This window comes from Cavia porcellus, unplaced genomic scaffold (genome assembly GCF_034190915.1).
Source record: "Cavia porcellus strain 051 isolate PalLab524CR breed Dunkin Hartley unplaced genomic scaffold, mCavPor4.1 scaffold_18, whole genome shotgun sequence".
Lineage (NCBI taxonomy): Eukaryota > Metazoa > Chordata > Mammalia > Rodentia > Caviidae > Cavia > Cavia porcellus.
Genome location: NW_026947501.1, coordinates 33,473,119 through 33,498,290, shown reverse-complemented (window position 1 = coordinate 33,498,290; position 25,172 = coordinate 33,473,119). Strand labels below are relative to the sequence as shown.

Below are 25,172 nucleotides of genomic sequence, written 5' to 3'. Positions count from 1 at the left end.
GTCAAGAAGTGTGGAAGGACTAAAACAACTATCAATGATTGATAGGTTAGTTCATGTATTCTTGTGTTCTGTATCCAAAATGTGATGAATGACTTTTACATGGCTTACAGTAATGGAAGTGTAGAGGTTCATCGGGGGTCCTCAAGTGCTAAAGTTCCAAGGAAGGGAGTGAGATTGTGTCTAGCTACAAGAAATAGATAGGGCTTCAAGAACATTATTTCATTCAAATTGGTTTTTACTGACTTATGTATTCATTTGAGTTAGGAGTATTCATTTGAGCTTAATATTTTCATTGAATGAACATACATCTGACTAAAAATGTAAAAAGTAGGTTTTGGAAATACTGCAGATTGAAGCCAGAACTTTCAAACTGAGCTACATTTTAGTCTCCACTTTTCAAGGTTCTTGTTTTGTTTGTTTATTTTTGTTTTGAGGTGGAGTCTTGCTAAGTTGCCCAGGACTCAAATTTATAATATCCTGCCTCAGCCTACTAAAGTGCAGAGATCATGAGTTTGAATCACCATGTTCAGCTGTCCAAAAATCAATTATTTTCATCAGATCTCTCAGATATTCTGCCTTGAACCAAATGGAATAAGCTTGAAAAGATCCATTCTCTTGCTAAAAACAATTAGAAAGATGCAATAAAAATAATTTGCTGAGAAGTAGGAGGGAACAGCCAATGAGGTCAGAGCTGAAGAAACTCATGAGGACATACAGCCAAGTATGGTGACATGTGCCTGTAATACCAGCACACTGAGAGGCTGAAGGAGGAAGACCATGAGTTCCAATTTACTTGAGCATTTTAGCAACCTAATGACACCCAGTCTCAAAGTGAATAGGACTGCAAATGCAGACCCATATAAAAGTTCTGAGTTCAATAGCCAGTGTCACAAAAAAAGGAGATTGGAGAGAGAAACTTAAAACTTATCTGAAGCACACAAATTACAAACGTTCTCAAGATGCCAGGTCTTGCACAGGCAAAGGCCACTTCCTTTTCCAGACTCTGCAGCTCCCGGACATGCAGACATTCCAGAGTGATCTGGCTTCATTGACCACTCATGGGTGGTGAAGGGAAGAATGGAGGGAGGTGAGGCATTAGTTTTCTTAAATGCTGGAGCTCTGGCTGCCCTGAGCTTCCTGTTTTCTTTTCCATGGTGAGGATCAAATATCACCCATGGTGATAGGATTCACTTCTAGTGCATCATAAACACAAGATGAGAAGAAACCATAGATGTGTCCATCATAGGAGAAGGAACAATGTGTAGAAAAGATAGCTCTTACTTTTACCCTCACACTTATAAACCACCAAATCTGAAATTCAAATATGTTCTGCAAATGAGGCTTTCCACAGAAGCCCAGGAAGACACCGTCCGTTCTGACACAGATGTCTATCACGCAGCATTAAGTTCATTCCTGCAAACTTCATCTACAGAATCTACAACAAACCATTTATTAGTGTTTCTATGAATTCTGAAATTATCCTATGAAACTGTACTTCTATAGACAGGACAGGATATTCATATACTAATAGTATTTTAACACATGAATACTGAAAAGTTTGTTGCATACTTTTGTTACTACATCTTTCTTTCTCCTTCCCCAATTAGCTTCCACCACTCCACTCATTCTTTTTTGTCTTCACCTCAAAACATGGAAATGGCCAGGGTTTCTGAGCTCAATGCTGAAAAGACTCCAGATTCTTCAACAACCAAGTGAATTATTTTTGTTGTTTTTGTTGTTCACCATGACTAGGAATTGAACCAAAGGTCTTCTCACTATAATGCACCCTTCCATTTTTATTTTGAGGTGCCCAGGCTGGGTTTGAACTTATGATCTTCCTGCAACAGTTTCGATAGCACAGCCAGTGTGAACCCTGTTTCTTGCTGTGGAATGTGGAAGTGATGGAGTGTTTGCTTTAGAGGTAAAACCAATCCAGAAAGATTGTCTTAATATTATGAATATGGTCAAATTTGAGGCTCTAAGTCAGTGTGACCCTGAGATATTGGTATTATGACAAGAAATTTACCGATTATTATCTAGGCTTTAATACATAGAACTTGGCAATTGCTGTCATGGGGGATAATTTAACCTGTGTCCTAAGTAAGTAGGAGCTTTATGTGAGGCTCCAAGTCTGCTGTAGGGCTTCCTAATGATCATGTTTCTTCAACCAAAGAGGCATGGGTAGTGCTGGGTTAACCAAACAGCAAGAAAAGCAGTAGCTTAGGACACAACCAAATGCAGCATCATCCCTGTCATCTCTCTGAGAAAAACAATAGATTTGATATCTAATGAGCTCATTAAAAAAAAAAAAAAGTGAGACTGTTCCATGGTGGTGGCAGCAGTGCTGAATCCTTAAGTCAGGCAAAAATTGGAATCTGGTCAGAGAAACCCATTGCCTAGATTTGCAGCTTCCCCAGTGCTGCTTGCCTCTGGTTCTGGGTCACACACACTTCCTGTTTAACACCGCATCACTCATCTTACCTTCCCCAAGCCGTTGGTGTTTAGCTCCTACATCCAGAGAGCCTAAATAATACTTCTCTGGTACAATATTTGTTCAACATTCTGCAGTACAATGTATACCTTTTAAAATTTGGTAAATTTATAATTACCACATTAAATTAGTATATAAAAATACTTATGGACCAGAGTTTATACTAGTCCTGTCCCAAGACCTTTTACCAGGAGTCCAAACACCTGTTTGGGAGGAGGTTTTTTTTTTTTTTTTTTTTTTTTTTTTTTTTTCCCCTATGTACTCACAGGATTGCCAGCTGATGTGTGTTTCAGTGTGTGCAGTGGTGAGGGGAATACAGGGGAAGGAAAGGAACTGTGTGCCAGACTTCAACTGGGCAGCTTCAGTTCTCTCTTTAATCAAATTTGGCATTCAGCACTTTGGAAGTTTTGTTTCCCTTTGATTTTGTTTCATTTTTTTTTATATGCTAGGGTTGGAACTCAGAGTCATGTGCATCTGTCACTAAGCTACATTTATAAGATTTTCATTCATTATTTTGGAAAAGTCCTTTATAGTTCAGTTTCATCCTTTTAATTATCGTTCAGGAAAATTGGCAGACGTGGTTCAGAGCACATCAAAAGTTAAAAGATGGAGAAAAGAGAGATTACTAATAGCTAGTTTTCTTTGAAAGGGGTGGATAAATAAGATGGTTAAGTAAAGGAAGGTTCCAGGACTTTATTTTTCCAATAAAGTCCTGTAAGGTCTGTCTACTGAAATTCCCATTCATACGTAGCCGTAAGTTCTGCATCAATCTGTGGATCATCTGCAGTAAGTTTCAGTCCTCCCACCTCGCCTGACTCACCTCCACCAGCTTGTTGGCATGCTCACGGAAAACTTGGGCGTATTCTTTCACTTCTTTTTCATTCCCGCTTTTTGCAGCCTCAATGAGAACCAGCAAAGGGACGTTGGTTTCCAAGAAAGAATCGGATATGTGATCCATCACTGCTTTACGAAGCTACAGTTAAAAAAAAAAAAAGAAAAAAACAAGATGTACAATTAATGAATAGAAGTGTGGCTTTCCTTTAAACTGTTGCTCACCTCATTACCATGCAAATAATGTTCACACTCTCTGTTTTTAATTTGTCAGTGTTTACCATATCAAAGCAAAACAGAATGATGAGCGATGGATATCTATCTGTGTGTTAAATATATCACATTTCAATTTGAAAGTTAGTATCAAGCCTGGATCTAAAACACTCAAGGTCTTCTCCCATTGTTCCCCATTGTTCATTGGCCAAAGTCTCCCATTGTTCATTGGCCAAAGTGTCCCCCTTCAGGAGATTGGAATTATGATGACAATTCAAGGGTCAGGCTCTCTAGAAAAAAAATCTAGGCATCCACCAGCCAGTGAAGAGAAACTTGGATGAAGACCTGAACTTTGAGCCACTCCTGACAACCTACCACTGTGCAGTCCCTGCCTTTTCTTGATCCACTGTTGGTACTTCACAGAGGTGGGAAAAGGAAGCATCTAAAAATCTCAAACATGTTTCTTCCCAGGTGCTATAGTGATGTAATTGCTTTGCTGCAGAAAGAAAAACACTTACAATTGCTCTCCAAGGTAAGGGAGAATAAACAAACCCAAATCTTCTAATGATGCATAATTATACATCATTCCCAGATTTTTCAAAATAAGAATCATTGCAGTTGTTTGAAAGTAAAATAAAACTATCCCTGAATAATCTCTGCAGTGCTGCTTTGTTCATAATTGTTTGAATGTACATGGGTAGAAATGAAAATAAACAGAAGAGAAGATGGTAAACAATCTGTATGTTTCCTAATCTTTGATAAAGGGAAACATACACAATGGTTACTGGTCAGGAGGAGAGCACTGTGAAGAAGTTTCAGTAGCTTTTCTGAACTATTTATCATTTGCTAAGACATGAATGTGCAGGTAGAAGTTACTTTGGTTTAACTTTAAATTGGATTTGACTTTTCGCTGTATAAAATATAATAAGGCCTGTGTAAAGTTAATATTACACAGTTAATGACAAAATGTATTAAATTTCTGCCTGGTCATACTGCTTATTAATGGTAATCTTATATTTTCAGGGCATGAATAAATTGCCAAACATTCCATTAAGATCTTTATAAATGGTATCATTTTATTCCCACTATTAATACTATGAGATAGGGGAGATTCTTGTGTTTACAATTAAGGAGCTGGGACTTAAATAAACAACTTGTCTGAGGTAATAAGGCTGAAAAAATAAGAACCTAGTCCTAAAGGAGACAGGACAGGGAGCACTTGACAATACCCTGCCCTCCTAACGTGTGAACTGTTAGAAGAAATTCGTATATAAAATTCTAGGAGCTTTGAAGCTGTCATTGTTTGTCCATAATTCAAGGGGAAATAAATAATTATGGGCAACTAAAAAAAACTGGATTAAGCATCAGTTCTTTTAAAAAGTATCATCATGAAGAAAAGGAACCTCCTTAAAGTGACCTTGATGAGTATTGAACGAATTACATGTGAAATTCTTTAAATAAACATTTATTTAACTATGAAAAGTTCTGTCTTGCCCTATACTTTTCTGGATAGGGCTCCACCTAGAGAAGACACCATGGGGAAATGTAATAAAAAATGAAAGTCTCGACGACAGAAGAGTCAAAAGTAGGGGCAATCACAAAAAAAGTGGGGGACCATAGGAAGAAGATGAGCAGAGCCAGGCTGTCATCAATCAATACACTATATTTTCCAGTGCAATAATAACAGAGGTGAGACTTCTGTGATGCAAGGAAAGGCATCTGTGTGAGGATCTCCATAAATGTTCAGAAAATACAACATTCATGAAAATGAGTAACTTAAAATGATAGAGGCTAACTTTCATACATAGGTATAACACACATGAAGCTGGTCATGCTCATAGATGTCTTTCATCCTAGCTACTCAAGAGACTGAGACGGGAGGATTGTGAGTTCAAAACCAGGATGAGCAACTTTCATTTTAATAAGAAAACTAAGAATAAAGAATATAATATCACTCATCTACACACTGAAGGAATGCCAGAAATTTGTGCCTGTTAAGCAGCTTTAACTGTAACTAATTCTAATTAATTAAAAGGTTTAAAGAAAATGATATCAGGGGCTGGAGGTTTAGCTCAGCTGCATAAGTATCTGCCTTGCAAGCAGGTGGTCATGAGTTCGATTCCCGGTACTGATTAAAAAACATGGTATAACATGTACAAGAACAACACACAGTACAATAAAAGCTAAGAATTAGGTCCTAGAACTCAAGAAAAACATAAATAAAAGTATAATCACTAAAAATACAGAAAAAATGAATAAACATATCAACAACTACCTTAAGAGAGATAAAAGACAAGAAAAGGAATTCTTTAAATGCAAAAGAATTGAGGGGAAAAAAGATCTGAGAAAAGATGACAAATCCTAAAGGTGGGCAAAGAAATATTAATATATGACTACCAGTGCTTTGTGAAAAAATCAAAACAAGAAAACAGTGTATGCTAAATTGTAATAAATGAAGCTTTCTTCAGTATATGAATATATTGAAAACTATATTCTAATAAAATATATTTCAAAATTTCTAAAAATTAGTCTTTAATGTTTGTACTGTAAAAAATTGTATATGTAAGGTGAAGGATATGTTAACCTTAAAAATTTAATCATTTTATGATGAATGCTCATGTCAAATTATCATGTATATGATTAAATATATACATGCACATATATGTAAATATTTTATGCTTTGTCTCATAGCACAGTCCCAACTATAGTCTCACCAAAAGGGATCAGACTTGAAACTAGATGAGATTCTAGTTTTGTTTCTTCTCTGCCAACTCTGAATTCTCTAAGCCTGTCTTTTCTTCCCCAGGTCCATTCTACTTAAACTGTTGGTCATAGATCAGCATCCCTGCTATTTTTTGAATATTAAAAATGCAAACTCACAGCACCCCCAGATCTGTATTTTCATCATAATCTGTAGTTTGATCAGATGCCTAGGTGAGTCCGCTGAATGACAAGTTTTAAGGAACACTTTCCTAGATGGATTATTAGCTTTGTCAAGTTCCTATCTCTGTTACAAACAGAAAAACTGCCCTGTTTGTTCAAAATGGGCAAAATGCTGAAGAGGTAGGGCAGCTTGTATCTCTGAGTAGACAGCTTTTGATTCAGTCTTAAGCAGGTGTACTTGGTCATCATTTTAGTTGAAATACACACCCAGTCTCTAGGTTACAGGTTTACACTGAGTGGCAAACATGGATGCAGGTACCAGGGGGCAAGTATTTTGTGAATGTAAATGCTTTGGGAATATTAGCTTCTCATATCAAGACTCATAAATGAGAGACTGCCCCCAAAACATAAAGAGGTTTTCAAATACCCCCAAATAAAGAACGACTTATAAAGAATAGTTCCAGCTGGCCATAGTGATGAATGCATGTAGTCTTAACTATACAGGAGATACAAGGAGAAGGATTTTGAGTTTGAGGCCAGCCTGGGCTACATACCAGTACTCCATTAAAAAAGAAAGAAAGGAAAAAAAAAAAGATGTCACAGAATACTAATTCAGGGACTCAGGCATGGTTGAAAAGTGAAATATGTAGAAAAACATACAAGTATGTTGACAAGAAATAACTAAATCATAACATTTTTTTATGTAAGAGCAAAAATTATGAGTTAGGACACGAATGGCAAGTATGCTACAACCTTTGCTTTCTATGCCATAGCAAACATGATTAATCAATTACAGTATTCTTTTATGCTTAGCTCAGATTCCTATTTTGTAATCTTCAACATAGTGCTTATGCAGTCACTACTAGTCAATCCTACTTCTCCTACAAGATGAATGCTTTTTTCTCTCTTTTTTTTTTTTTTTTTTTTTTGATGAACTTTGCCTACAATAAAAGCTTCCTACATGCCAAACGTTTAGGCAGAATTGGCCCTGTACCTGAGAAACTCAGTACCACTTTCACTTTCAGAAATATGGACTGGGGGGCTGGGGATTTAGCTAGGCGGCATAAGCACCTGCCTTGCAAGCAGGCGGTCGTGAGTTTGATCCCTGGTACCGATAAAAATGAAAAAGACAAAAAAAAAAAAAAAGAAAAGAAAGAAAGAAAGAAAGAAATATGGACGGGGGAGTTAGCTTAGTGGCATAAGCACCTGCCTGCCAAGCACAAAGTCATGAGTTTAATCCCTGATACAAATAAATAAATAAATACAAAAATAAATTTAAAACATGAACACTGAATTCTAGTCTGCGCTGATGATATTTAATGCTATCAATCAGTTGCTTAGAGAAAGACATGTTAAGAATATTAAGTTTTTCACTAGTGTGATGCAAGACAGACCAACAAAAGGTCAAATTTAGGAGCAGAAGATGATTTTTGAGTAGGCTTGAAAATCTGAAACCCTAAATCTTTACTTGGAATAGATGCTGCAGGCTCTTCATGATTACTGACATATTTTACTGTATCTCCTAAAGCTTCGTGGTATAATTATTATTAAATATGAAAAATCAAACCAACAAAGCAACTGGGCTAGCAGCCATTCAGCCTAGGGGGCTTGTCAAGAATCGAGCCTCATTAAGTCAAGCAAATTTTAGCCAGTCTGAAGGTCAATTAAAGTAATCAGTCAGTGCAGTAACCCACCCAAAGTGACTTTAATAAGCTAAAGTTCCACCAATGTGTACAGTCCACTGGTAATGAAAGCAATATTCATTATTCAGGCTGGGAATATGAGTAGGAGGAGGGTCATTCATCTATGAAGCCCAAGGCAGAACATAGGAAATTATCCTTTTCTGTTTTTTTTTTTTTTTTCTTTTTAAAAGAAACAAATTTCTTTGGTCAGTATCTCAATGGTATCAACTATCTTCCATAAAACAAAGTCTTTCAATTGGGATGCATAATCATCTTTCCTTTGTGAACAATTACCTTTGAAAAAGAATAGTACACCGGGCCTTATGATTTTCTCTGCCGACACCAGTAATTTGAGCTGAGAATAAAAGAATGCTGTAATTGAGTAATCATATCTGACATGGTATAAAAAGCAAAATCTGCTGTGTACTTACCATTCCTACCTAGATCATAGTTACCCCTACCAAATTCAGGCACTGTTGGATCAATTAAACCACAATTGCCATTATCAATATCTATGTGCAAACATTTGATGGTTTAGGTTAACCACATTAGCCATCCGTGTCCTCTTGATATTTCCTCTAAGAGTGCTACTAGTCCAAATAAAATACAGGAAAATTCTCTCTGATGGAATAAGAAACACTGGGCTGAGCTTGGATTACTGTACTTCACTTGTTACATTAGTGACGCCCATCCAAGAGCTCTCCATGTAACTCTAGTTCCTGACTTTGTGACTCTGGACCTGGCCACAGCGCATGCCTAGAGCAAATGAGTATTGACCACCAGGGTGCATGCCAGGATGCAAAGCCTATTCACCACTGGGCAGCCTGTGTTGTGCTCTTTGCCAACTCCATGAGGATATACAAAGGCTACACTGATTGTTCTAGAAGAAGAGGGACAAATAAGTTGAACAGAAATGACTCATTTCTTCACCCTGCCAGGCCTATCCTAAATAGGTCAAGAGTAAATATCACCACACGTTAGTGAATGATGCATGCTCTTGTTCACCTTTCTGGGAAAGTGAAATAGAGATCTTGAAAACTATTTTTTTGATCAATCAGTTAACTCCATTCAGTTCCACTGACAAAAGCACCACGTAACAGTCGTCTGTTTCACACATTTCATGATAGAAGGATGAACCATGCTTCAAAATATCACAGCTCAAATTTTTCATTTTTATACATTAAAAAAACTCTCCAGTACAAAAGTTGTACCAAAAGGACAAATTATGGGGATTAAGACAGGGAAGTATTATTTGGTACTCATTCTGAAGGATGGTAGCAGGTGCTTAGCTCTTCCTGTTGATTTCATTTTCTGCCCCAGCACACAGAGGTCTGTGTCAAAGTCCTCTGTTCCCAACATGATAGGCAAGGGCAATTGCTTTTATGAGAAAAGGCAATGAAAAGCTGCCTCAGGGTGCAGAGCAGTGCTGGGATCATTGAAGATCTCCAGATGGCCTCAACCCAGCAGATACAGCAGCTTGACTTGTTAAAATATTGGTAAAAATGTTAGCAGGAAAACAGGGACCTTGATTGTCAAGTGCAGGAAAAGGAAGCCAAAGAGAGGCTAGAGGGAAGGACAGTGTGTGGAGAAAGCAGCTAGAACATCAGTGTGGCATAGAATGCAGGTGAGGAGAACAGGGCCGGAAGGGGTCAGGAGAAATTAACATTTCATAATAACCATGTTAATGACTGTTTTGTGCCAATCTGTGGAACACTAAGAATACCTTACTGATTTCTCTCAAAAAAAGATAGCTACTATTTTCCTGTTTTATGGGCAAGGAAGCTGAAGCAATAGAATTAAGTCATTTGTACTGTTCACAGAATTAATGTAGAAGGACCAAGGTTTGAACTAAGATCTTCTGGCTCCAGAGTTCATACTCTAAACTACCATCAGGCACAACTTGTTACATGTCTTCTTTGTGCCAGCTTGGCATTCATTATTGCCCAACAGCAATACTTTATAAGAGAGCAATAGAGAAAGTTCTAAGAACAAATATGACTTGTGGATGATAAGGGAAGTGTATAAAGGTTTCCTTCCCATCCAAACCTCAGAAAGGGAAACAGGAAGAGTATACCTGGTAGAGGGGGTGAAGTAATACTCAAGGGCCTACAGGTCCCACAGGAGGGAACCAGAAGCCTCACCAGGGCAAAAGGAAGTTTTTATGAATCTCATTCCAGGAATGGACAGGGATCTGCAGGATGTTTACCGTGAAACTCTGTGACTTCATGAGGGCTTTCGGAGTCTGGAGAAAAACAGGATTCACAGTTCAAGAAATGCCCAGTGCAAAAAGTGCATCGATGGGTCACACAGTCAGCCCTCAGTATCTGAAAAACCTGGATTGGAGAATTCAATGAATTGAACCTCAGATGGAAAATATTCCGAGTGCATACTGCATCTGTGATAAGTATGTACAGCCTTATTTTTCTTATTATTCCCTCAGCAACAGAGTATAACAACTATTTACATTTTACTAGATATAAGTTTACTTATATGATTCAATTATACAAGAACACATGAGTGGGTTATTTTCAAAAAATACACCAATTTATCTGACAGAATTGAGCCAAATGAGAGATTAAGCTTCTGCAAGGTGGTCCCAGATTAGACCTGCCTGTATACCTAGAGACAACTGTAACTGATTTTAAAGAACCATCTTATAACTTATTGCTCAATGTATTTTAACATAGAACTCTGAAATACTTAGTAAATTATATGCCTCAAACATGTCATTGGGTTTGAACCAGGGAACATGCAACTCTTTCCAGAAGTTTGGATCCACTTTCCATGTTTTGATACATAATGTATGGAACTCCACAAGCCAAGTGGTGGCAGAGGTGAGTAGGGATTTGCCTTATCATAGTGGGGTCTCTGAAATCAGCCATGAGGGTCAGTGCTTTGAAAATTTAACATTGTCGTTTCTTTTTTTTTTTTTCTTAGAATACTGGGATCAAAACATATCCATTCATTCTAAATATAAGTAGGATGAAGTCCATAAGCCCAAGTGTCTCTGTGAGTGAGAGCAGGAGCCCTCAGCAACCACAGTCAGGGACACCTTGAACTTCATATCATCCAGCAAGTGCAGGAACTCATAAATACTGTCTTCATTAGCTCATGGGCCCTGTGATTTGTGTCCCTGATGAATAGTGGCACATTTTTGACCCCTCCAGTAAACAGGCTATGCAATTTGTCTATAAATTGGCTATTAGAATGGTTAAAATGTCCTTGGCTACAAGCTGAAAGGCATAGTTAACACTTTTTACATAAGCTAGAAGACCAAAATTTAGCTATCAATCAACCAGGGCAGCAAGGAATGACTTGACAAAATCGTTCGTTAAGTCTGACAGGAGTCAAGAACACAAGGCTGTCTTCCAACTCTTTAAATGTATGGGTGACAAGGGAATATTAATTGCATAAGACAAGACATTTAAAGGTATTAGCTCAGCACTACCAGTCTATTTTACCCAATTAAGGTTATTCATCAATGTAAATAACTGCATTTTTTCAGCAACCCGAAAAGAATGCAATCAAAGGATCACACCTATTTGAACAATTCAATTTCACATTTCATGGGAGGGGGAAAGACGGGAGAACAGACACAATTTAGCTCATAAGCTTAAGGAAAAAAAAATAGATTGTCTCAAAATGACCTGAAGTTCTTTGCCCTCGGGGTGGATATGAAGGGTGCATGTTGTATATTGAACTATATTCCAATAGATATTGCAAAAGTGTTTTTGCACAAATTTAAAAACCTGCAACTATTTGATAAATATGAAATGGTTGCCTGCAAAAGACAAAAAAAATAGCTTTCTCCAGTCCACTAGAATAGCATAATCGTAAACTTTCATGAGACTTTGAAATTGTGTGTTTTTTATTTGTATGTGTGTGTTTTATTTTAAGCTACCCAACAAAAAAACACTTCTGTAATTCTTTTTAATAGACAGACATTCCTTCTTGAAAGACCAAAAAGTTCCCCTAATTATTTACCCACAACTGTGCATTTCAGAATTTCTTTCTGAACTCAAAGAGGGAAAATGCATTTGTAGAGAAAATGCTACACAAATGTCAAATTTTATTAAGAATATTTAAATGTTTTACTAAAGAAAAAAATCAAAGTCATGCACAAAAATAAAATGATACAATTTTAATGCAATTAGTTTTAAAGAATAAAAGATCTTATTATAAGAAAAATAAGAAGTCATCAGAGAGAAAATGTTCTTCACCTCTTGAAACAGTGATTAGTGTTCACTATTTATTATTTCTACTACCATCGGAAAACTCTTGGTGTTCTAAGCACTGTGTTTGTCCAGGAATGCAGTGAAAACAAAATGGGTCATCTACTCTCACTTATTGCCAAAACTCCTCCACTATCTCAATTCCCAATTACTGAGCTACAGTGATCAAGTTGACCTCATACATGACTGACTGGTCTCATAGTCTTCTCCTGTTAAGCGTGTTTGATGGCAGATTTAAAAAACATTGTCTAAGAAAAAGGTTCATATTCTTTACATTTCCTTCACCCCACTGCTTAAAGCTTTTCTCTCCTAAATATCCTCTCTGGATTTCTCCACCCTTCTATCAGAATAGATATTCTTTCAATTACCCAGTTTCTAAGTTTGCCTAGATTTGCCATTTCAAAAGGACGGAATTTTAAGTGGCATGGGTGAAAGCTAAAAAGATATTTTTAGTAAATCTTCTTTGCTCTGATACCTTAACCAAGAACAAAAGTTTATTTCTGCATATTTAGAATGTCTGCTCAGTTCCTGGTCATTTGTTTCAAATAGTGATAACAACGATAATAATAATAATAAGTCTATGCTTGTCCTGTTATTATAGCTTACAGAAAATTTCCTACATGTTATTTCATTTGATCTTCTTCACAGTGTCACATTCGGGGTGAGGTCATTTTCAGGAAAAACTTCATTAACTGTGTTGTTTTGCTGAGAAAAATCAGCAAGTGCCAGCATCAGGTCTTCTCGTTCTAAGAACAGTTTTATAAAATCCCATGTGTTTATGGACTTGGTTATTCAAATTCACAAACCCTAATTAGACAAAAGTCACCTTTCTCTTCATTCTTCACTTTTATATCTAGTCAACCATATATTCCCAGCCTTAAAGACCCTTAATCATTACTTACCATGAAAGGGAATCTGAAAACATCTAACACCTGCCTTTCATTATCTGGGATTCAATAGGTACAGCTGCTTGAATTGAGTGTGAGAGCCAAGAGTCACATGTTTAACAAGATAAGTTCACCCCAGCAAGGACCCTCATGAAACGCTGCTTAAAAAGTTATTTCATCCCCCCACAATTGTATTGGCAATTGGGAAAGACAATCACAGAATGGGTGGATTTGATGGCAGGTTACCAAAAGAAGCCTTTAGAAAGCATGCAGACAATGAGATTGAAGGAGGATACAAAAGACATGGCTCTAAAATGATTATTTTATATGATGGGGTCAGTTCTACATACCTGACAAAGTGTGGTAGGATTTGTACCAGGCAGAGTCATCTGGCCCTATACACCCACATTTCTTGCCATTCTACAATACAGCACTGGTCTTACGGATCTCAAAAGAATCCCCATGTTATATACAAGAACACCTGGGAAGACAAAATTTAACTTAGCAGTCCCAAGTACTCCAGACAGCAAATGAGTGAAGTCTTATTTCACTTGTGCCGGGTGGGTAACTTGACTAATTTTGCTATTGGATACAAGAAGAAGAATGATGGGTATTCCCTTCTTAGCACAAGTAGATTTTAATATTTCTAAAGCCCTCTGATTATTTGTAGTTATTAAAGAGCATATCATGCTTTCTAAAACTGAAGACTATTCACCATTCTCTCCCACTTTATTCCAAGTATGAACAACTGTGTGTCAGTAAACTGCTCTCTGTTTTCAGTGTTCTGGAGCAGTTTTCACTTCCTATCTTTAACTATTACACAACTTTGCATTTCCAATAGCTGCTAAATTTTTCCCTGAAATGCCTTCATTTCAGATAGAAGTCCAATGATTGCTCCATAATCCCAAGTCTGTAGAAATCCTGTAAAATGATTGGTGTGATCACTATTTAAGAAAAAAGCAGGACACAGACTCAAGATTCTTCAGATTTTCAGAAAGTGTGCACTCTTACACCATTATTGTATTCATTATTTTTCAATCTAGATTTACCTCTAGAGCAAAATTTGGCACTTTTTTTTCTATATAAGTCAGATAATGTGGAATTTTGCATTCATGGGCAAACTGTCTGCCACAACTCCTAAGCTCTACAATTACAGAACAAATGCAGTTGATACAACTTCATATCAGTGAGAAGACAGGTGGATTTGAGACCGTGGCAGTAGTTTGTCAAGGACTATTCTAGATAGTTTCATGAGTGGATTTTAGTCTTATATCTCTCTTGTTTTGTCCATCAGTTGCTACAGAAGTCCCAGGTTATTTTATGCTCCATTTATCCACTCTTCACTTATAACTGAGCATCTGCTGTCCCAAGCTACTGTGGGCCTATGGAAAAAAAAAAAAAAAACAGGGATGCTAGTGGTGGACTCTAAGAGCCCCTGGCCTTCTCAAACACAGAGATTTCACCCCATAAGCAGTGGGCAACCTTGTAGCTATGGTAATATACAGGCACAGTGACTAATAGGTCAGTATGTTATCCTTTTTGAACTAGCTATTTTGGCATCTATGCCTACAACACAAGGGAATATTGATTTGAGTTTTTGAATTTAGAAGGAGCTGGAGGAAACCTGTTCTATCAAGCATGGTCTATTAGTGGCAACTTTTCCCTGCTCTGTTGCTTTAGCCAAAGTTCTGTTTAGTACTTCCCATGGTTGAAACTTACACTGCAGCTATTTAAAATGAGCCTGATACACTTTGAAGTTGAAGGAATCAAAAAATATAAAAGTCCTGATCTTAATAGTTAAACAGGATTGATGCACTCATGAGAAACTAAGGAATTCTGGAAGACAAGAGAGTGGGGTGGGGCTGATAAATCATCCAAACTTCTGACAAGCAATTATGGTTGAATCAGATAGAAAATCTCTTATCCCAAAATTCCTTAGGTCAAATACTTTGCTCTTAATTGTGGAATACTTGACACTATCCTTTTAGTCATTCTTTACTGAATATACCAGGTATATCTGGTATTTTTCTAATGTACACTTAATCAGATATCTTCACTAAAGCTAAAATGAAAGTCCTTTGTATTTTGCCCTCTGATTAATTAAAATAATTATAGATATATTCATGATTCAGTTTTACACATGGACACAGATTTGGATAGCTTAAGGAAGAAAAACTGGTGATTATATTAAGGAAGAAGCTTATAGCGATTACTATAGAGAAACTCAGAATTCATTAATAATTGATATTTACCTTATGCTATTCCCTTTAGGGGGATTTTAATAAAAGCTGTAATCTAACACAAAAGTGTACTGACTTTAAACACTAGTCATTAAAACGACAGGCTTCAGAGTCAGCCAGCTTACTTGGGTTTTCTAACTTATGAGCTTTTTGTCAGTAAGAAATGTAATCTTACTATTGGTATTCAACGCTTTGTTTAAAAAATAATCTTTTGGATAGTAAGACCTCTCTGAAGAATTCTAAAGATTGCCTACAAAGAATGAGGAAAGAAGGGACAGCAAACTAATGTTAGTTTCAGAGCACAGCTTTGCTTTTCTGTATAATTGGGAGCAATAGATCAACTGATCAAGAGTTGATCATTTCAGTTGTTTCCAGGACAATAGGCCATCAGTCCTGAGTCCCTAAGCAAAAATATTCTTAACACTAGAGATGGGCAAGAAGCACACAGTTGAATGTGAGGCTGGCACTTCATGTGCTGTAACAGTTACTGTTGGAACTGTGAAAGGGTTTCTTCATGGAATCTTTACATGGGTCCTTAACTTAGAATGAGCTCAGTTTTGCATCAATGAAAGTAACTGCAATGGTTGATAATTACAAAGTCTCCTAATTTTCTAATAACTAAAACAACCCAATAAACTCAACACAACTAAAACAAACCAATACCAGATTCTGGGATAGGAAATGATCACCCATCTCTAAAGAGTTTCTGGAAGGCTAACAAAAGACTTCTTGGCCTTGAAGGAACCTGCATGTTCCTTTGACCTCTATGAGTCCCTGATCTTAGGATCAATGTATTTCCTTTTAAGTGTAGTTGGGAAATATTCCTCCAAAAACACTACTATTTGGTCTTCTTTTCTCCTTTCCCCAATTTCTCCCTAATCCTTGATTTTGAGGATGATATTAAACCTTTGCAGTAATATAGATCTTAAAAACTTTAGATGTATGTGACCACACAATCATTCAGTTTTTAAAGTAAGTGTTCAGAGAGATCGTAGTCTTCTTCCACAGGTTATGGATAAGGTACATTCTCCCTCTTTCACTCCAGGCCTTTCTTTGTCAATACAAACTTCTTTGCATTTATTTTCTGTATATGAAGGAAATTTCCATGCTGTAGCATGACAAGAATACCTGTTCTGGGTATAGTTTTCTGAAATGTTGCACCATATGTGCATCAGTAAACATTATGTGTAGAGTAAATTAAACCAAGTCTTATAATTAGGCAGTAAGGAAATTACTGTAGACATGAAAGAGTAAATCAGCAGTATTAAAATGCTCTCCGATTTCTTTGAAGTACTTCAGAGTGCCATAAAAAGCCGATGTCACAGTGATAAACATTGGGAAGAAATGCATTTGGAACAAGGCAACCTATAACACACCACTATTCAAATAAGTCTCTGAATCCAGAGTCCAAGGTGTTATCTCATAAAATTCAAAAGCCAGCCCTTTGCCCGTTAATGTAGGAGAGAAAAGAAAATCATCTGACATTGAGACTTTGGGCAGAGGAGATCTTTCTCCTACAGCAGGTTCAGTAAAGACTTTAATAGAGAGAAGCCCTGGAGCAGAGCCAGGACTAGGGAGAAGTTCATCCATGATGAACAAAATAACAACACTGTAATTAAAGACAAGATCCGGATTGCAGATTTTCCCTTTGTCTTAAGGTTCCCATATAAATCGATGCTGCTGTGCATTATTTACAGGTAAATAATAATTATCTTTATTTACAGTGCTGCTATTTTGTCCATTGGGGTTTTTTTGTATTATATTTTACTTTCTAAATAGTGTGCTGAATCATGATTATGTTGCCTACTGAGTATTTTGATGTCACCTAAAATCATGTGCCTGTGTCTTATGTCACTCTGTAAGCAATAGTAAACAACCAGACTGTTCATTGAAATCATGGGCCACAGAGAGAGAAATTTGTGAAATAAGAATGTGTGTGTGTGTGTGTGTGTGTGTGTGTGTGTGTGTGTGTAAGAGAGAGACAGACAGACAGAGAGGGAGGGACAGAGAGAGAGAGGGAGAGCTAGGTAAAGAGAGACAGCCAGGGAGAGAGAAGGGGGGAAAGGGAGTGAGAAAGAGGGAGAGAGAGAGAGAGAGAGAGAGAGAGAGAGAGAGAGAGAGAGAGAAATCTACTCCCAGTTCCTGACACACAGCTCCTAAAACCCTTGCAGATAGGGCACTAGTGAAATCTTTTGTTCTACTATTTGGTCTTTTAACCCTATTACTTCACACAGAGCTTCTAAGACCTTCGCAATTTCCTGACTGATAAATCTGAAAGAGAGCTCTTGAATCCTATGGAATTTTGTGGGTGATGAGAGCTTTTTTGTTCTAGTAAGGTGACATTTGGTATGCTCCTGGATAACCTCAGGATAAGAGCTGGTTGTCAGTCCAACTAGTGATATGATTAGCAATCAGAACTTTTATCTTTCCCTTCCACATTCAACCACTGGAGAATTAGAGGCTGAAAGGTTGAATTGATCACCAATGGCCAGGGATTCAATCAATCGGAGGTGGTCATGGCTAGAAAGAGAGGGGGACACACACACACACACACACACAGAGAGAGAGAGAGAGAGAGAGAGAGAGAGAGAGAGAGAGAGAGAGAGAGCAGGAAGTGCTGGGATCCTTCTCACATATCTTGACTTGAGATCCTCTTCAAGTATCCTTCATAATATCAGTTGGTAAACATAAATATGTATTTCTCTCTGCTCTGAGAACTACTCTGGAAAACTAATCAAACACTGGGAGGGGTCTAAGAGAATCCTCACTTATAGTTGATCAGGCAGAAGGAGAGATGACAACCTACTTGTGTCAGCTGGCATCTGAGGAGAGGGCAGTTTTGTGACATCAATCTCTTAAACTGTGGAATCTAAATCTGTCCCCTCCTAGGAAGCATCTGAATTGACTTGAATTCACTGGGGGTGGAGAACTACTCAGTGTGGGAAAAAACTCATACACATTTTGATGAGAAGAAGTGAAGACTTCTGTCGTAAATGTGCGAGTTAGAAAAAATTACTGCAGCTTTTTCTCTGTCACACACTAGTGTGAAGCTTGCTTTCCCCATTTCTCAGAACAGTTATTGTCTCCATGAAAGTGCAGAGAGGCAATAAATAGATGGGAGGAGAGTTACAAGATCCCAGCGGCCTTCAGAATCAGTCCCCAAGGGTCAGTGATGATGTTCGGAGTTGACACTATCAGAAACAGAGAAAATGAAATAGAGACCTGTGAGAGCATCAGAAGTTGGAGGGCCTATTATAACGGATTTTTAAGGTGCCACCACAGGTACATGAAAGCAGAATCTCCAAAGCAGAGTTGTGTATCTGGAATTTAGTAGTGCTTCGGAGCTGACTCTTCTAAAGGTAGCCAAGCACTTACTAGCAAGCTGTCAGGGTAAGGCATTCTCTTTCAGAAGGGGAATGATTATCACAGGGTACATAAACTACCTGGCCTAGCAAACGTATGCCTTCAAACAATGAACCAGGGAATATGTGATTTGAAAATGAAGTGAAATTAATGAATGGGGTATGCTCTATATGGGGTATCCATGAATGGGGGAATTCATTATTTTGGGCACTAGTATACATCCTAAAAAAGAAGGCATAACAAGATTTGGCCACAGATAAAAATAACTTAAATCTATCATAAAGTTTCGTAACAGCATTTTAAATACTCTAAGAGTGTATTGGATAGAACTTATTTGCAAAAATTGGATTCATTTGTGATGATAAGGTGATATTTAAACTAAGCCTTGTAGAAAAAATTGTGAGTTTTTTTGTAAGTAAATCAAGTGTGGAGGTCTTCACAGGTACAGGCAGTGATACATCGAAGATACCACATTGTAAACACTGGCTTACCAGACTACTGGGGTTTGGTGAGCTACAAACAGAAAGGCTTAAGTCAAGTAGACTTGTTTTGGGACTATGCCCATTATTTTTGTGGAAAAGTTAGGTAGCTGGGGATTTAGCTCAGTGCCATAAGCACTTGCCTGGCAAGTGTGAGATTGTGAGTTCGATCCCTGGTACAAAAAAAAAAAGAAAGGAAGAAAGAAAGAAAGAAAGAGAGAGAAAAGAGGTAGAGCCAGAGTGCAGAAGGAGAAAAGGGGTAAAGATGCATTTAGGAGATGGTATCAACTGTACTGAAAGGCTGGGGGTGTGGATTTAAAGGATAATAAAGCAAGAAGGTGCATGGGCTGTAACACCCCTGAAAAGTTGGGCAAAGTGAAATGTACACAATTGTGTAGGGCCAAGGCAGGATAAGGGTTTTGGCTTAAGATATCCTAGATATTCCATTCAGTCAAAAATATAAGGGGAAGTAGCATAAACTGAGGGATATATACTAGCATCACTTTCTTCACAATTTTTACCCAACCAAAAAGCAATGCTGAATTTTCTCGGCTGTCAACGGTACCATCCATGGGAACCAGGAAGGTGCAAAGTGATGATCCCCTGAGCAATCGGGCACCCACCAGGCTAGGTGGTAACGGCAGGTGAGGCAACGTCTGCAGGAGAGTGACTCACTTCCTACCTCTCAGGCCTATTCAACTCTCTTGGAAAATAGGGAGATAAACAATATATATCAGCAGGCTTGATGCAAATTCCTCCAGGGAGAAATAAAGGTAATAAAAGTTAATAAAAGGTAACCCCAGCCAGAAGTCAAATAGAACAGATGCATTTCAATCACAAGTTGATTACAATAACCCACTGAGCAACATCAGCCAGAATCAAGGTAGTTTGCCCTAGTGGCACCACAGTGCAGACCACAGTAGTGGATGACCAGTATACTTCAGATTATCTCCTTTGTAGTGCCAGGGTCAGGTAAGAAATCTCAGCCTAAGCAGTTTCTAACAATGACAGTGGTACAACTATGTTGGAAAAGCAAATCAGTGTTTAAATCATTGTGTTTCAAAATCTTCTGCATTTTCCAATTTAAGAATTTTACCCTGAAAAATACAACAGGTTTAAAAAAATTGCAGTGGGTTTTCCAAGATCAGAGTCAGGATTCTTAATAGCATCTTCACTGCCTAAAAGAGAAGAAGCCTTTCTATTGCTTAGAACAAGATAACGTGACACAGACTGAGGCAAATGGAGACATTCTCTGAAATGTGTTTGGACTCAGTGATTGCTATCTATTCCCTTACTTCCCCATTTTTCTTTGATTGTTAGGGCTTGGAGAATTTGGCAGAAAAAAGAGGTCAGCAGTTGAACCTCTCACTCATCTGAGAGTTTTCCTACCCATAAATATAATATCAGTCCCTCTGTTTGGCTTAGTGTGTTATTTGATTAACCAGTGTCGGTCAATGTACTAGACAATTCCTTTGAGCTACACTTGCTAGGGACAGAAATCAAGCTTGATTTCAATTAATGTGTAAATGATCGTGTATATGATGGTTATAGGAGAAAATTAAACTATCTTATGTATTGACAAAGAGCTTCCTCCAAGGAATTTTTTTTCTTTTTTCCCCAAGGAATAATTTAAAAACTGTTTCTGGTGAATGAAATTATGTACTTTGGACTTAAACTGAAGAGTATTTTTCAGGAGATAAATAAGTGTGTTATGGATTAATATTCATGGCTATTTTATCAGAATTTCCCTAAGGGAGAGGTAGCTTGGATATATAATACTTGATCAAAGGCCTGGCCAAAGAATGGGCTTTCACCATGCTCTTAACTTTCTCCTATGTGTACCACCTTGCTCCTCCCTGATTTTTCATTTTGATATTTGATAATCAACTTTCTCTGAGATCCTCATTTTTAAATCTCAAATTCCTTCTTTTAAATGATTGTTTTCTGACTTCCATGGCAATGTAGGCATCTGACTTTAGGACCAAACTCTAGGGATTATTAGGTACAGCATAAAGTTTCTGTGTGAAGAACATAAACTTTAACACTTGGGGAATCATTATAGCATTATTTGTATAATTTCTTAGCTATATAGACATCCTTTTGTCCTTGTCAAAAAAAAAAAAAAGCAGATTCAAATCTATCTAAAAGTAAAAGTAACTGGCTCAATCATGGGCAGATATGAAAAAGAGACCTGAATAACTTAATATTCCTTTCTTCTATAAGTGTTTTAGAAAGTCTCTAATTCACACATTTAAAAGTGAGATACCCAAACAAAACAACACTTTTTCAAAAGAGAATCCAGTGAAATCCACTGCACCACAACATGTAGAGACCCAAGAGATGATATCAAATAAGAACCTGTTTTTGACATTCACCATTAAAATTTTTGTGTACACGTCAACCCAATTCCTAGAATGATAGCAATGCTATTGAAAATTATAGACTACTTCTACATATTTATATAATCTCTCTTCTTCCTCATATACCTCCTAGGATATATTAGTATATGTGTAACCCACTTGCAAAATGCTATTTCTACGGAAAAGTGGATGGGGTAAATGTCATGAGCAAAGATCCTATAGTCAGATCGGCTGGACTGGAGCTGTCGTATATCTATACCTGGTGTGCATTGCTGAGTGCCTCAGTTCACTTTGGATCTTGACCTATAAAATAGGCATGATGACAGCTTTCCTATCTTACATAGCTAAGGTGAAATCTCAGTGTGGTCAATACATACAGACAATTGAGAACCAATCCAGACACAGTTTATGGACTTAACATATGCCAGCAATAGATTAGTTTATATTTTGTGAACAATTATTTTACAAGCTCTTGGTGATGATAGCCGACCTTTAGCCATATTTATGAATGAACTTGGTTCCCAAAGGAAGCAGCTAGAAACACTTTAACTATGATTGCTTCTTATTAATCTTGAAAGATTTTTCTGTAGTCCTCTTTGGAGGCAAGACTTTGAACATACCATCTGGCAAAGGATTTTTTTTTGTTATTTCTTTTTATTCATTTGTTACATTGCCATTCTACTAGGTACTCAATCCTGTATAAAAGCATTCTAATCAGGGTTTTTGTTTTTTGGTCAAATATGTTTTGATTATATCAGCCAAACTGACACTTTTTTCAAACTAAGATTCGCTGAATCTTATTGTGGGACTCATTGTAATGGCCATTAATGGGGGACGGGTAAGAATTAAGCTCTTGATTGATTTGGGAACTGAGACTGGCTATGTTTAGCAACATCATAAACACTACAGTTATCATTCATTAGATTTTCACTGGGGAAGGTCTGAGTCCCTAACTTGCTTGTCAACTTTAAAAAAGACTAATAAAATGATCAAAATAATAACCAGGATGAGCCAGCATCCCTATAAGTGTAGGAAAAAATTAAAACCATGTCTAGAACAGTTCACAGCTGAGCACAGGAGGAGGGCTGGCTAGTGGAGCTGTCGGACACTGGCTGAGTCCTCTCTGAGCAATAGAATGGTCCTGAGGCCCCTTGGGTACCCAGACACGGAGTCAGTCAAAGGCTTTTGCTTCCACAGTGGTCTGGTTCCTGAATCACAGCAGTAACAATAGTCCAGACATGGGACCTACTGTGCCCATAACTCTAAAATTAGAACATAATGCTTGAAGCTGGCAGGTATCATCCCATGAATCTGTTTGTACTTCCAAACAAAATACTGCTAAAAGGATTCCACTCTATCATGTCTCACCATCGTGGGCTTAATAGGAAGATGGACTCATGACTATCAGTTTTAAATAATATTCTCATATTCTTATGACTTTTTTTTTACTATTTCTTACTCTCGTTCTTCAGATATGTTGTTCCAAAAGAGGGTGTTTCTATGTGTTCAAAAGTTCTACTTCGTGATCTTTTTGTTGAAAAACTTTTTAAAAAATGTCTCCAGGGATACAGCTCAACAACAGGGCACCTGCCTGGCACTGAGTTCAATTTCTGGTATCAAAAAAGCAAATAGAAAAACAAAAGTTCCTTTAAAAAACACAAAAGTGTCTACAAGTCTATCTCTACTTTCCTTCATCAGGGAAGTCTATGTAATAATCATGATTAACTTTTATTTCTTTTTAAATTTAGTGTGTACAGATTTGTAAACCTCAAGAGTCACCCTTTTGAAGGATATTTCCCAAGTGAACGGCTATGAGGAACAGACAGGGGACTTCAGGAGCAGGAAATTACAAAATTCCCTGTAATCAAGCATGCTGCTTGGTGTCGTGAATCCCAGCAGTTCAGGAGAATGAAGCCAAAGAGCGGTAAGTTTGAGGTCAACCTGGGAAACTCAGAGATAAACTGAAAATTAAATAAAAACAAGCTGAAGACATAGGTCAGTGGTAACTCTGAGGTCTTGAGTTCTGTCTTTACAACCATTAAGAAGAGGCACTAGAGAAGCTTTGGTTTAAAACTTTGATTTTTCATTCTTTATCTCTATTATTTTCCTAAATTTCACATGAAGGAATTCATGTGTACAGGGAAGCAGATCTGGTTTGTTGAGAGTTTTTATTTAGAATCTGCTCTCAGGAAGGTTAATCTGTAATTGAAAGCAAAGAAAGCATCTCTGCTATAGGCAAACATTCATGAAGCCACTAGCATTCACTGGGTCACAGTTTCATAAAGGCTGTCAAACACCCAGGTAAAAGCTGGTTTAATCTAATTAACTACTTATCCAAGTCTAAACTGATGGTTTACCTGAGCTGAGCAGATTAGTCATTGCGTGTTCCATCTGCACAAATGCTAGGTCGTTCCAATTTAGATCAGAAAGGCTTTTGTACCACTACAGGTGTACATAAAGAGATACAAGTGATGGGAAGAAAGACAAAAATATCCCAACATATGGGTAGGGATGGAACTGACAGATGGGGACCATTTTAGTCCTAGAAAGGCAGATTAGGAAAGAGAAAGGTGTTTGAACCAAATCCCCGGATGTGATGTGAAATCATGCCAAAACTGTTGGATCTTAATACCATGAAACCATTCTCCTATTTCTCTTCTTCCTATGCATCTTTGAAAAGGTGATAAAAATGTCATACATGGAATAATTTGGGGGGGGGGATATACTCCTTCCCCTGCCACCCTATATGAAACTCTTTGAATTTGCCTCCTATTCTTAAACGTTCCACAGTGAATTCCACTTTATACTATCCTCTGCTGAAAGGAATCAACCTTTTCCTGGGAATCATAACAGCAGAGTAAAAATTCATTTATTTATTTCTACCTAATTATACAAAAATTCTATCACAATATCGCCACGAGTGTAAAGAGCTAAGAACCTGGCTTCTGTATGTAAAAGCATAATCCTTACTAAAAGCTAAGAGATCAGGGAAGTAGGAAGGCCCATTTCATAACTTTTGCATTTGGAAATTTTACTGAAGGCAAGCCCAGGAGGTACTGTCTCATTGCTTTTAAAATCTGTGATTATTATGCCTTAGAACCCCCAGCTGAGGAAATCAATGAAGACTGTCTTTGGACTCCTACAATTTAAAGCTCAAAGCAAGCTTGCAGATCTGCTTTGGCTCCCTATTTCATGTAAGGAAAAGAGATCAAGACAGGCAGGACCCACAGCCAAGCCTGTCAGTTTAATAACAAATGAGGGCTACAACTCAGGTCAATTTACCTGATTCAATGCTTTCTTTAACCTCCTCCCAATTTCTAGTACTCACATTCTTTCATAGCATACAATATATAAGAGAAAGGAATGGCAGAACCAATGTTTTAATATGTATCATTTCAAGGTAAAATAAAAGCAAAAGTTCCTCCCAACAGGACTTGTTAGTTGACCGTCAAATCAGAGTGTTCAGATTCCAGAGCTATGGACATCTTCTAGGTGAAATTAAATTAAATGT

The 25,172-nt window shown here is 37.5% G+C and overlaps 1 protein-coding gene across 3 annotated transcripts in view; it reads right to left on the bottom strand.

Annotated features, from left to right (window-relative positions):
• The window catches only part of Ctnna2 (catenin alpha 2), a 1,046,977-nt gene that overhangs the window by 210,917 nt on the left and 810,888 nt on the right, over window positions 1–25,172 (bottom strand). For all 3 annotated transcript variants that reach the window (XM_063229641.1, XM_063229642.1, XM_063229644.1), the window contains one exon: window positions 3,312–3,464. In XM_063229641.1, coding sequence (XP_063085711.1) covers window positions 3,312–3,464 — 153 coding nt within the window. The remainder of the gene's footprint in view (window positions 1–3,311; window positions 3,465–25,172) is intronic.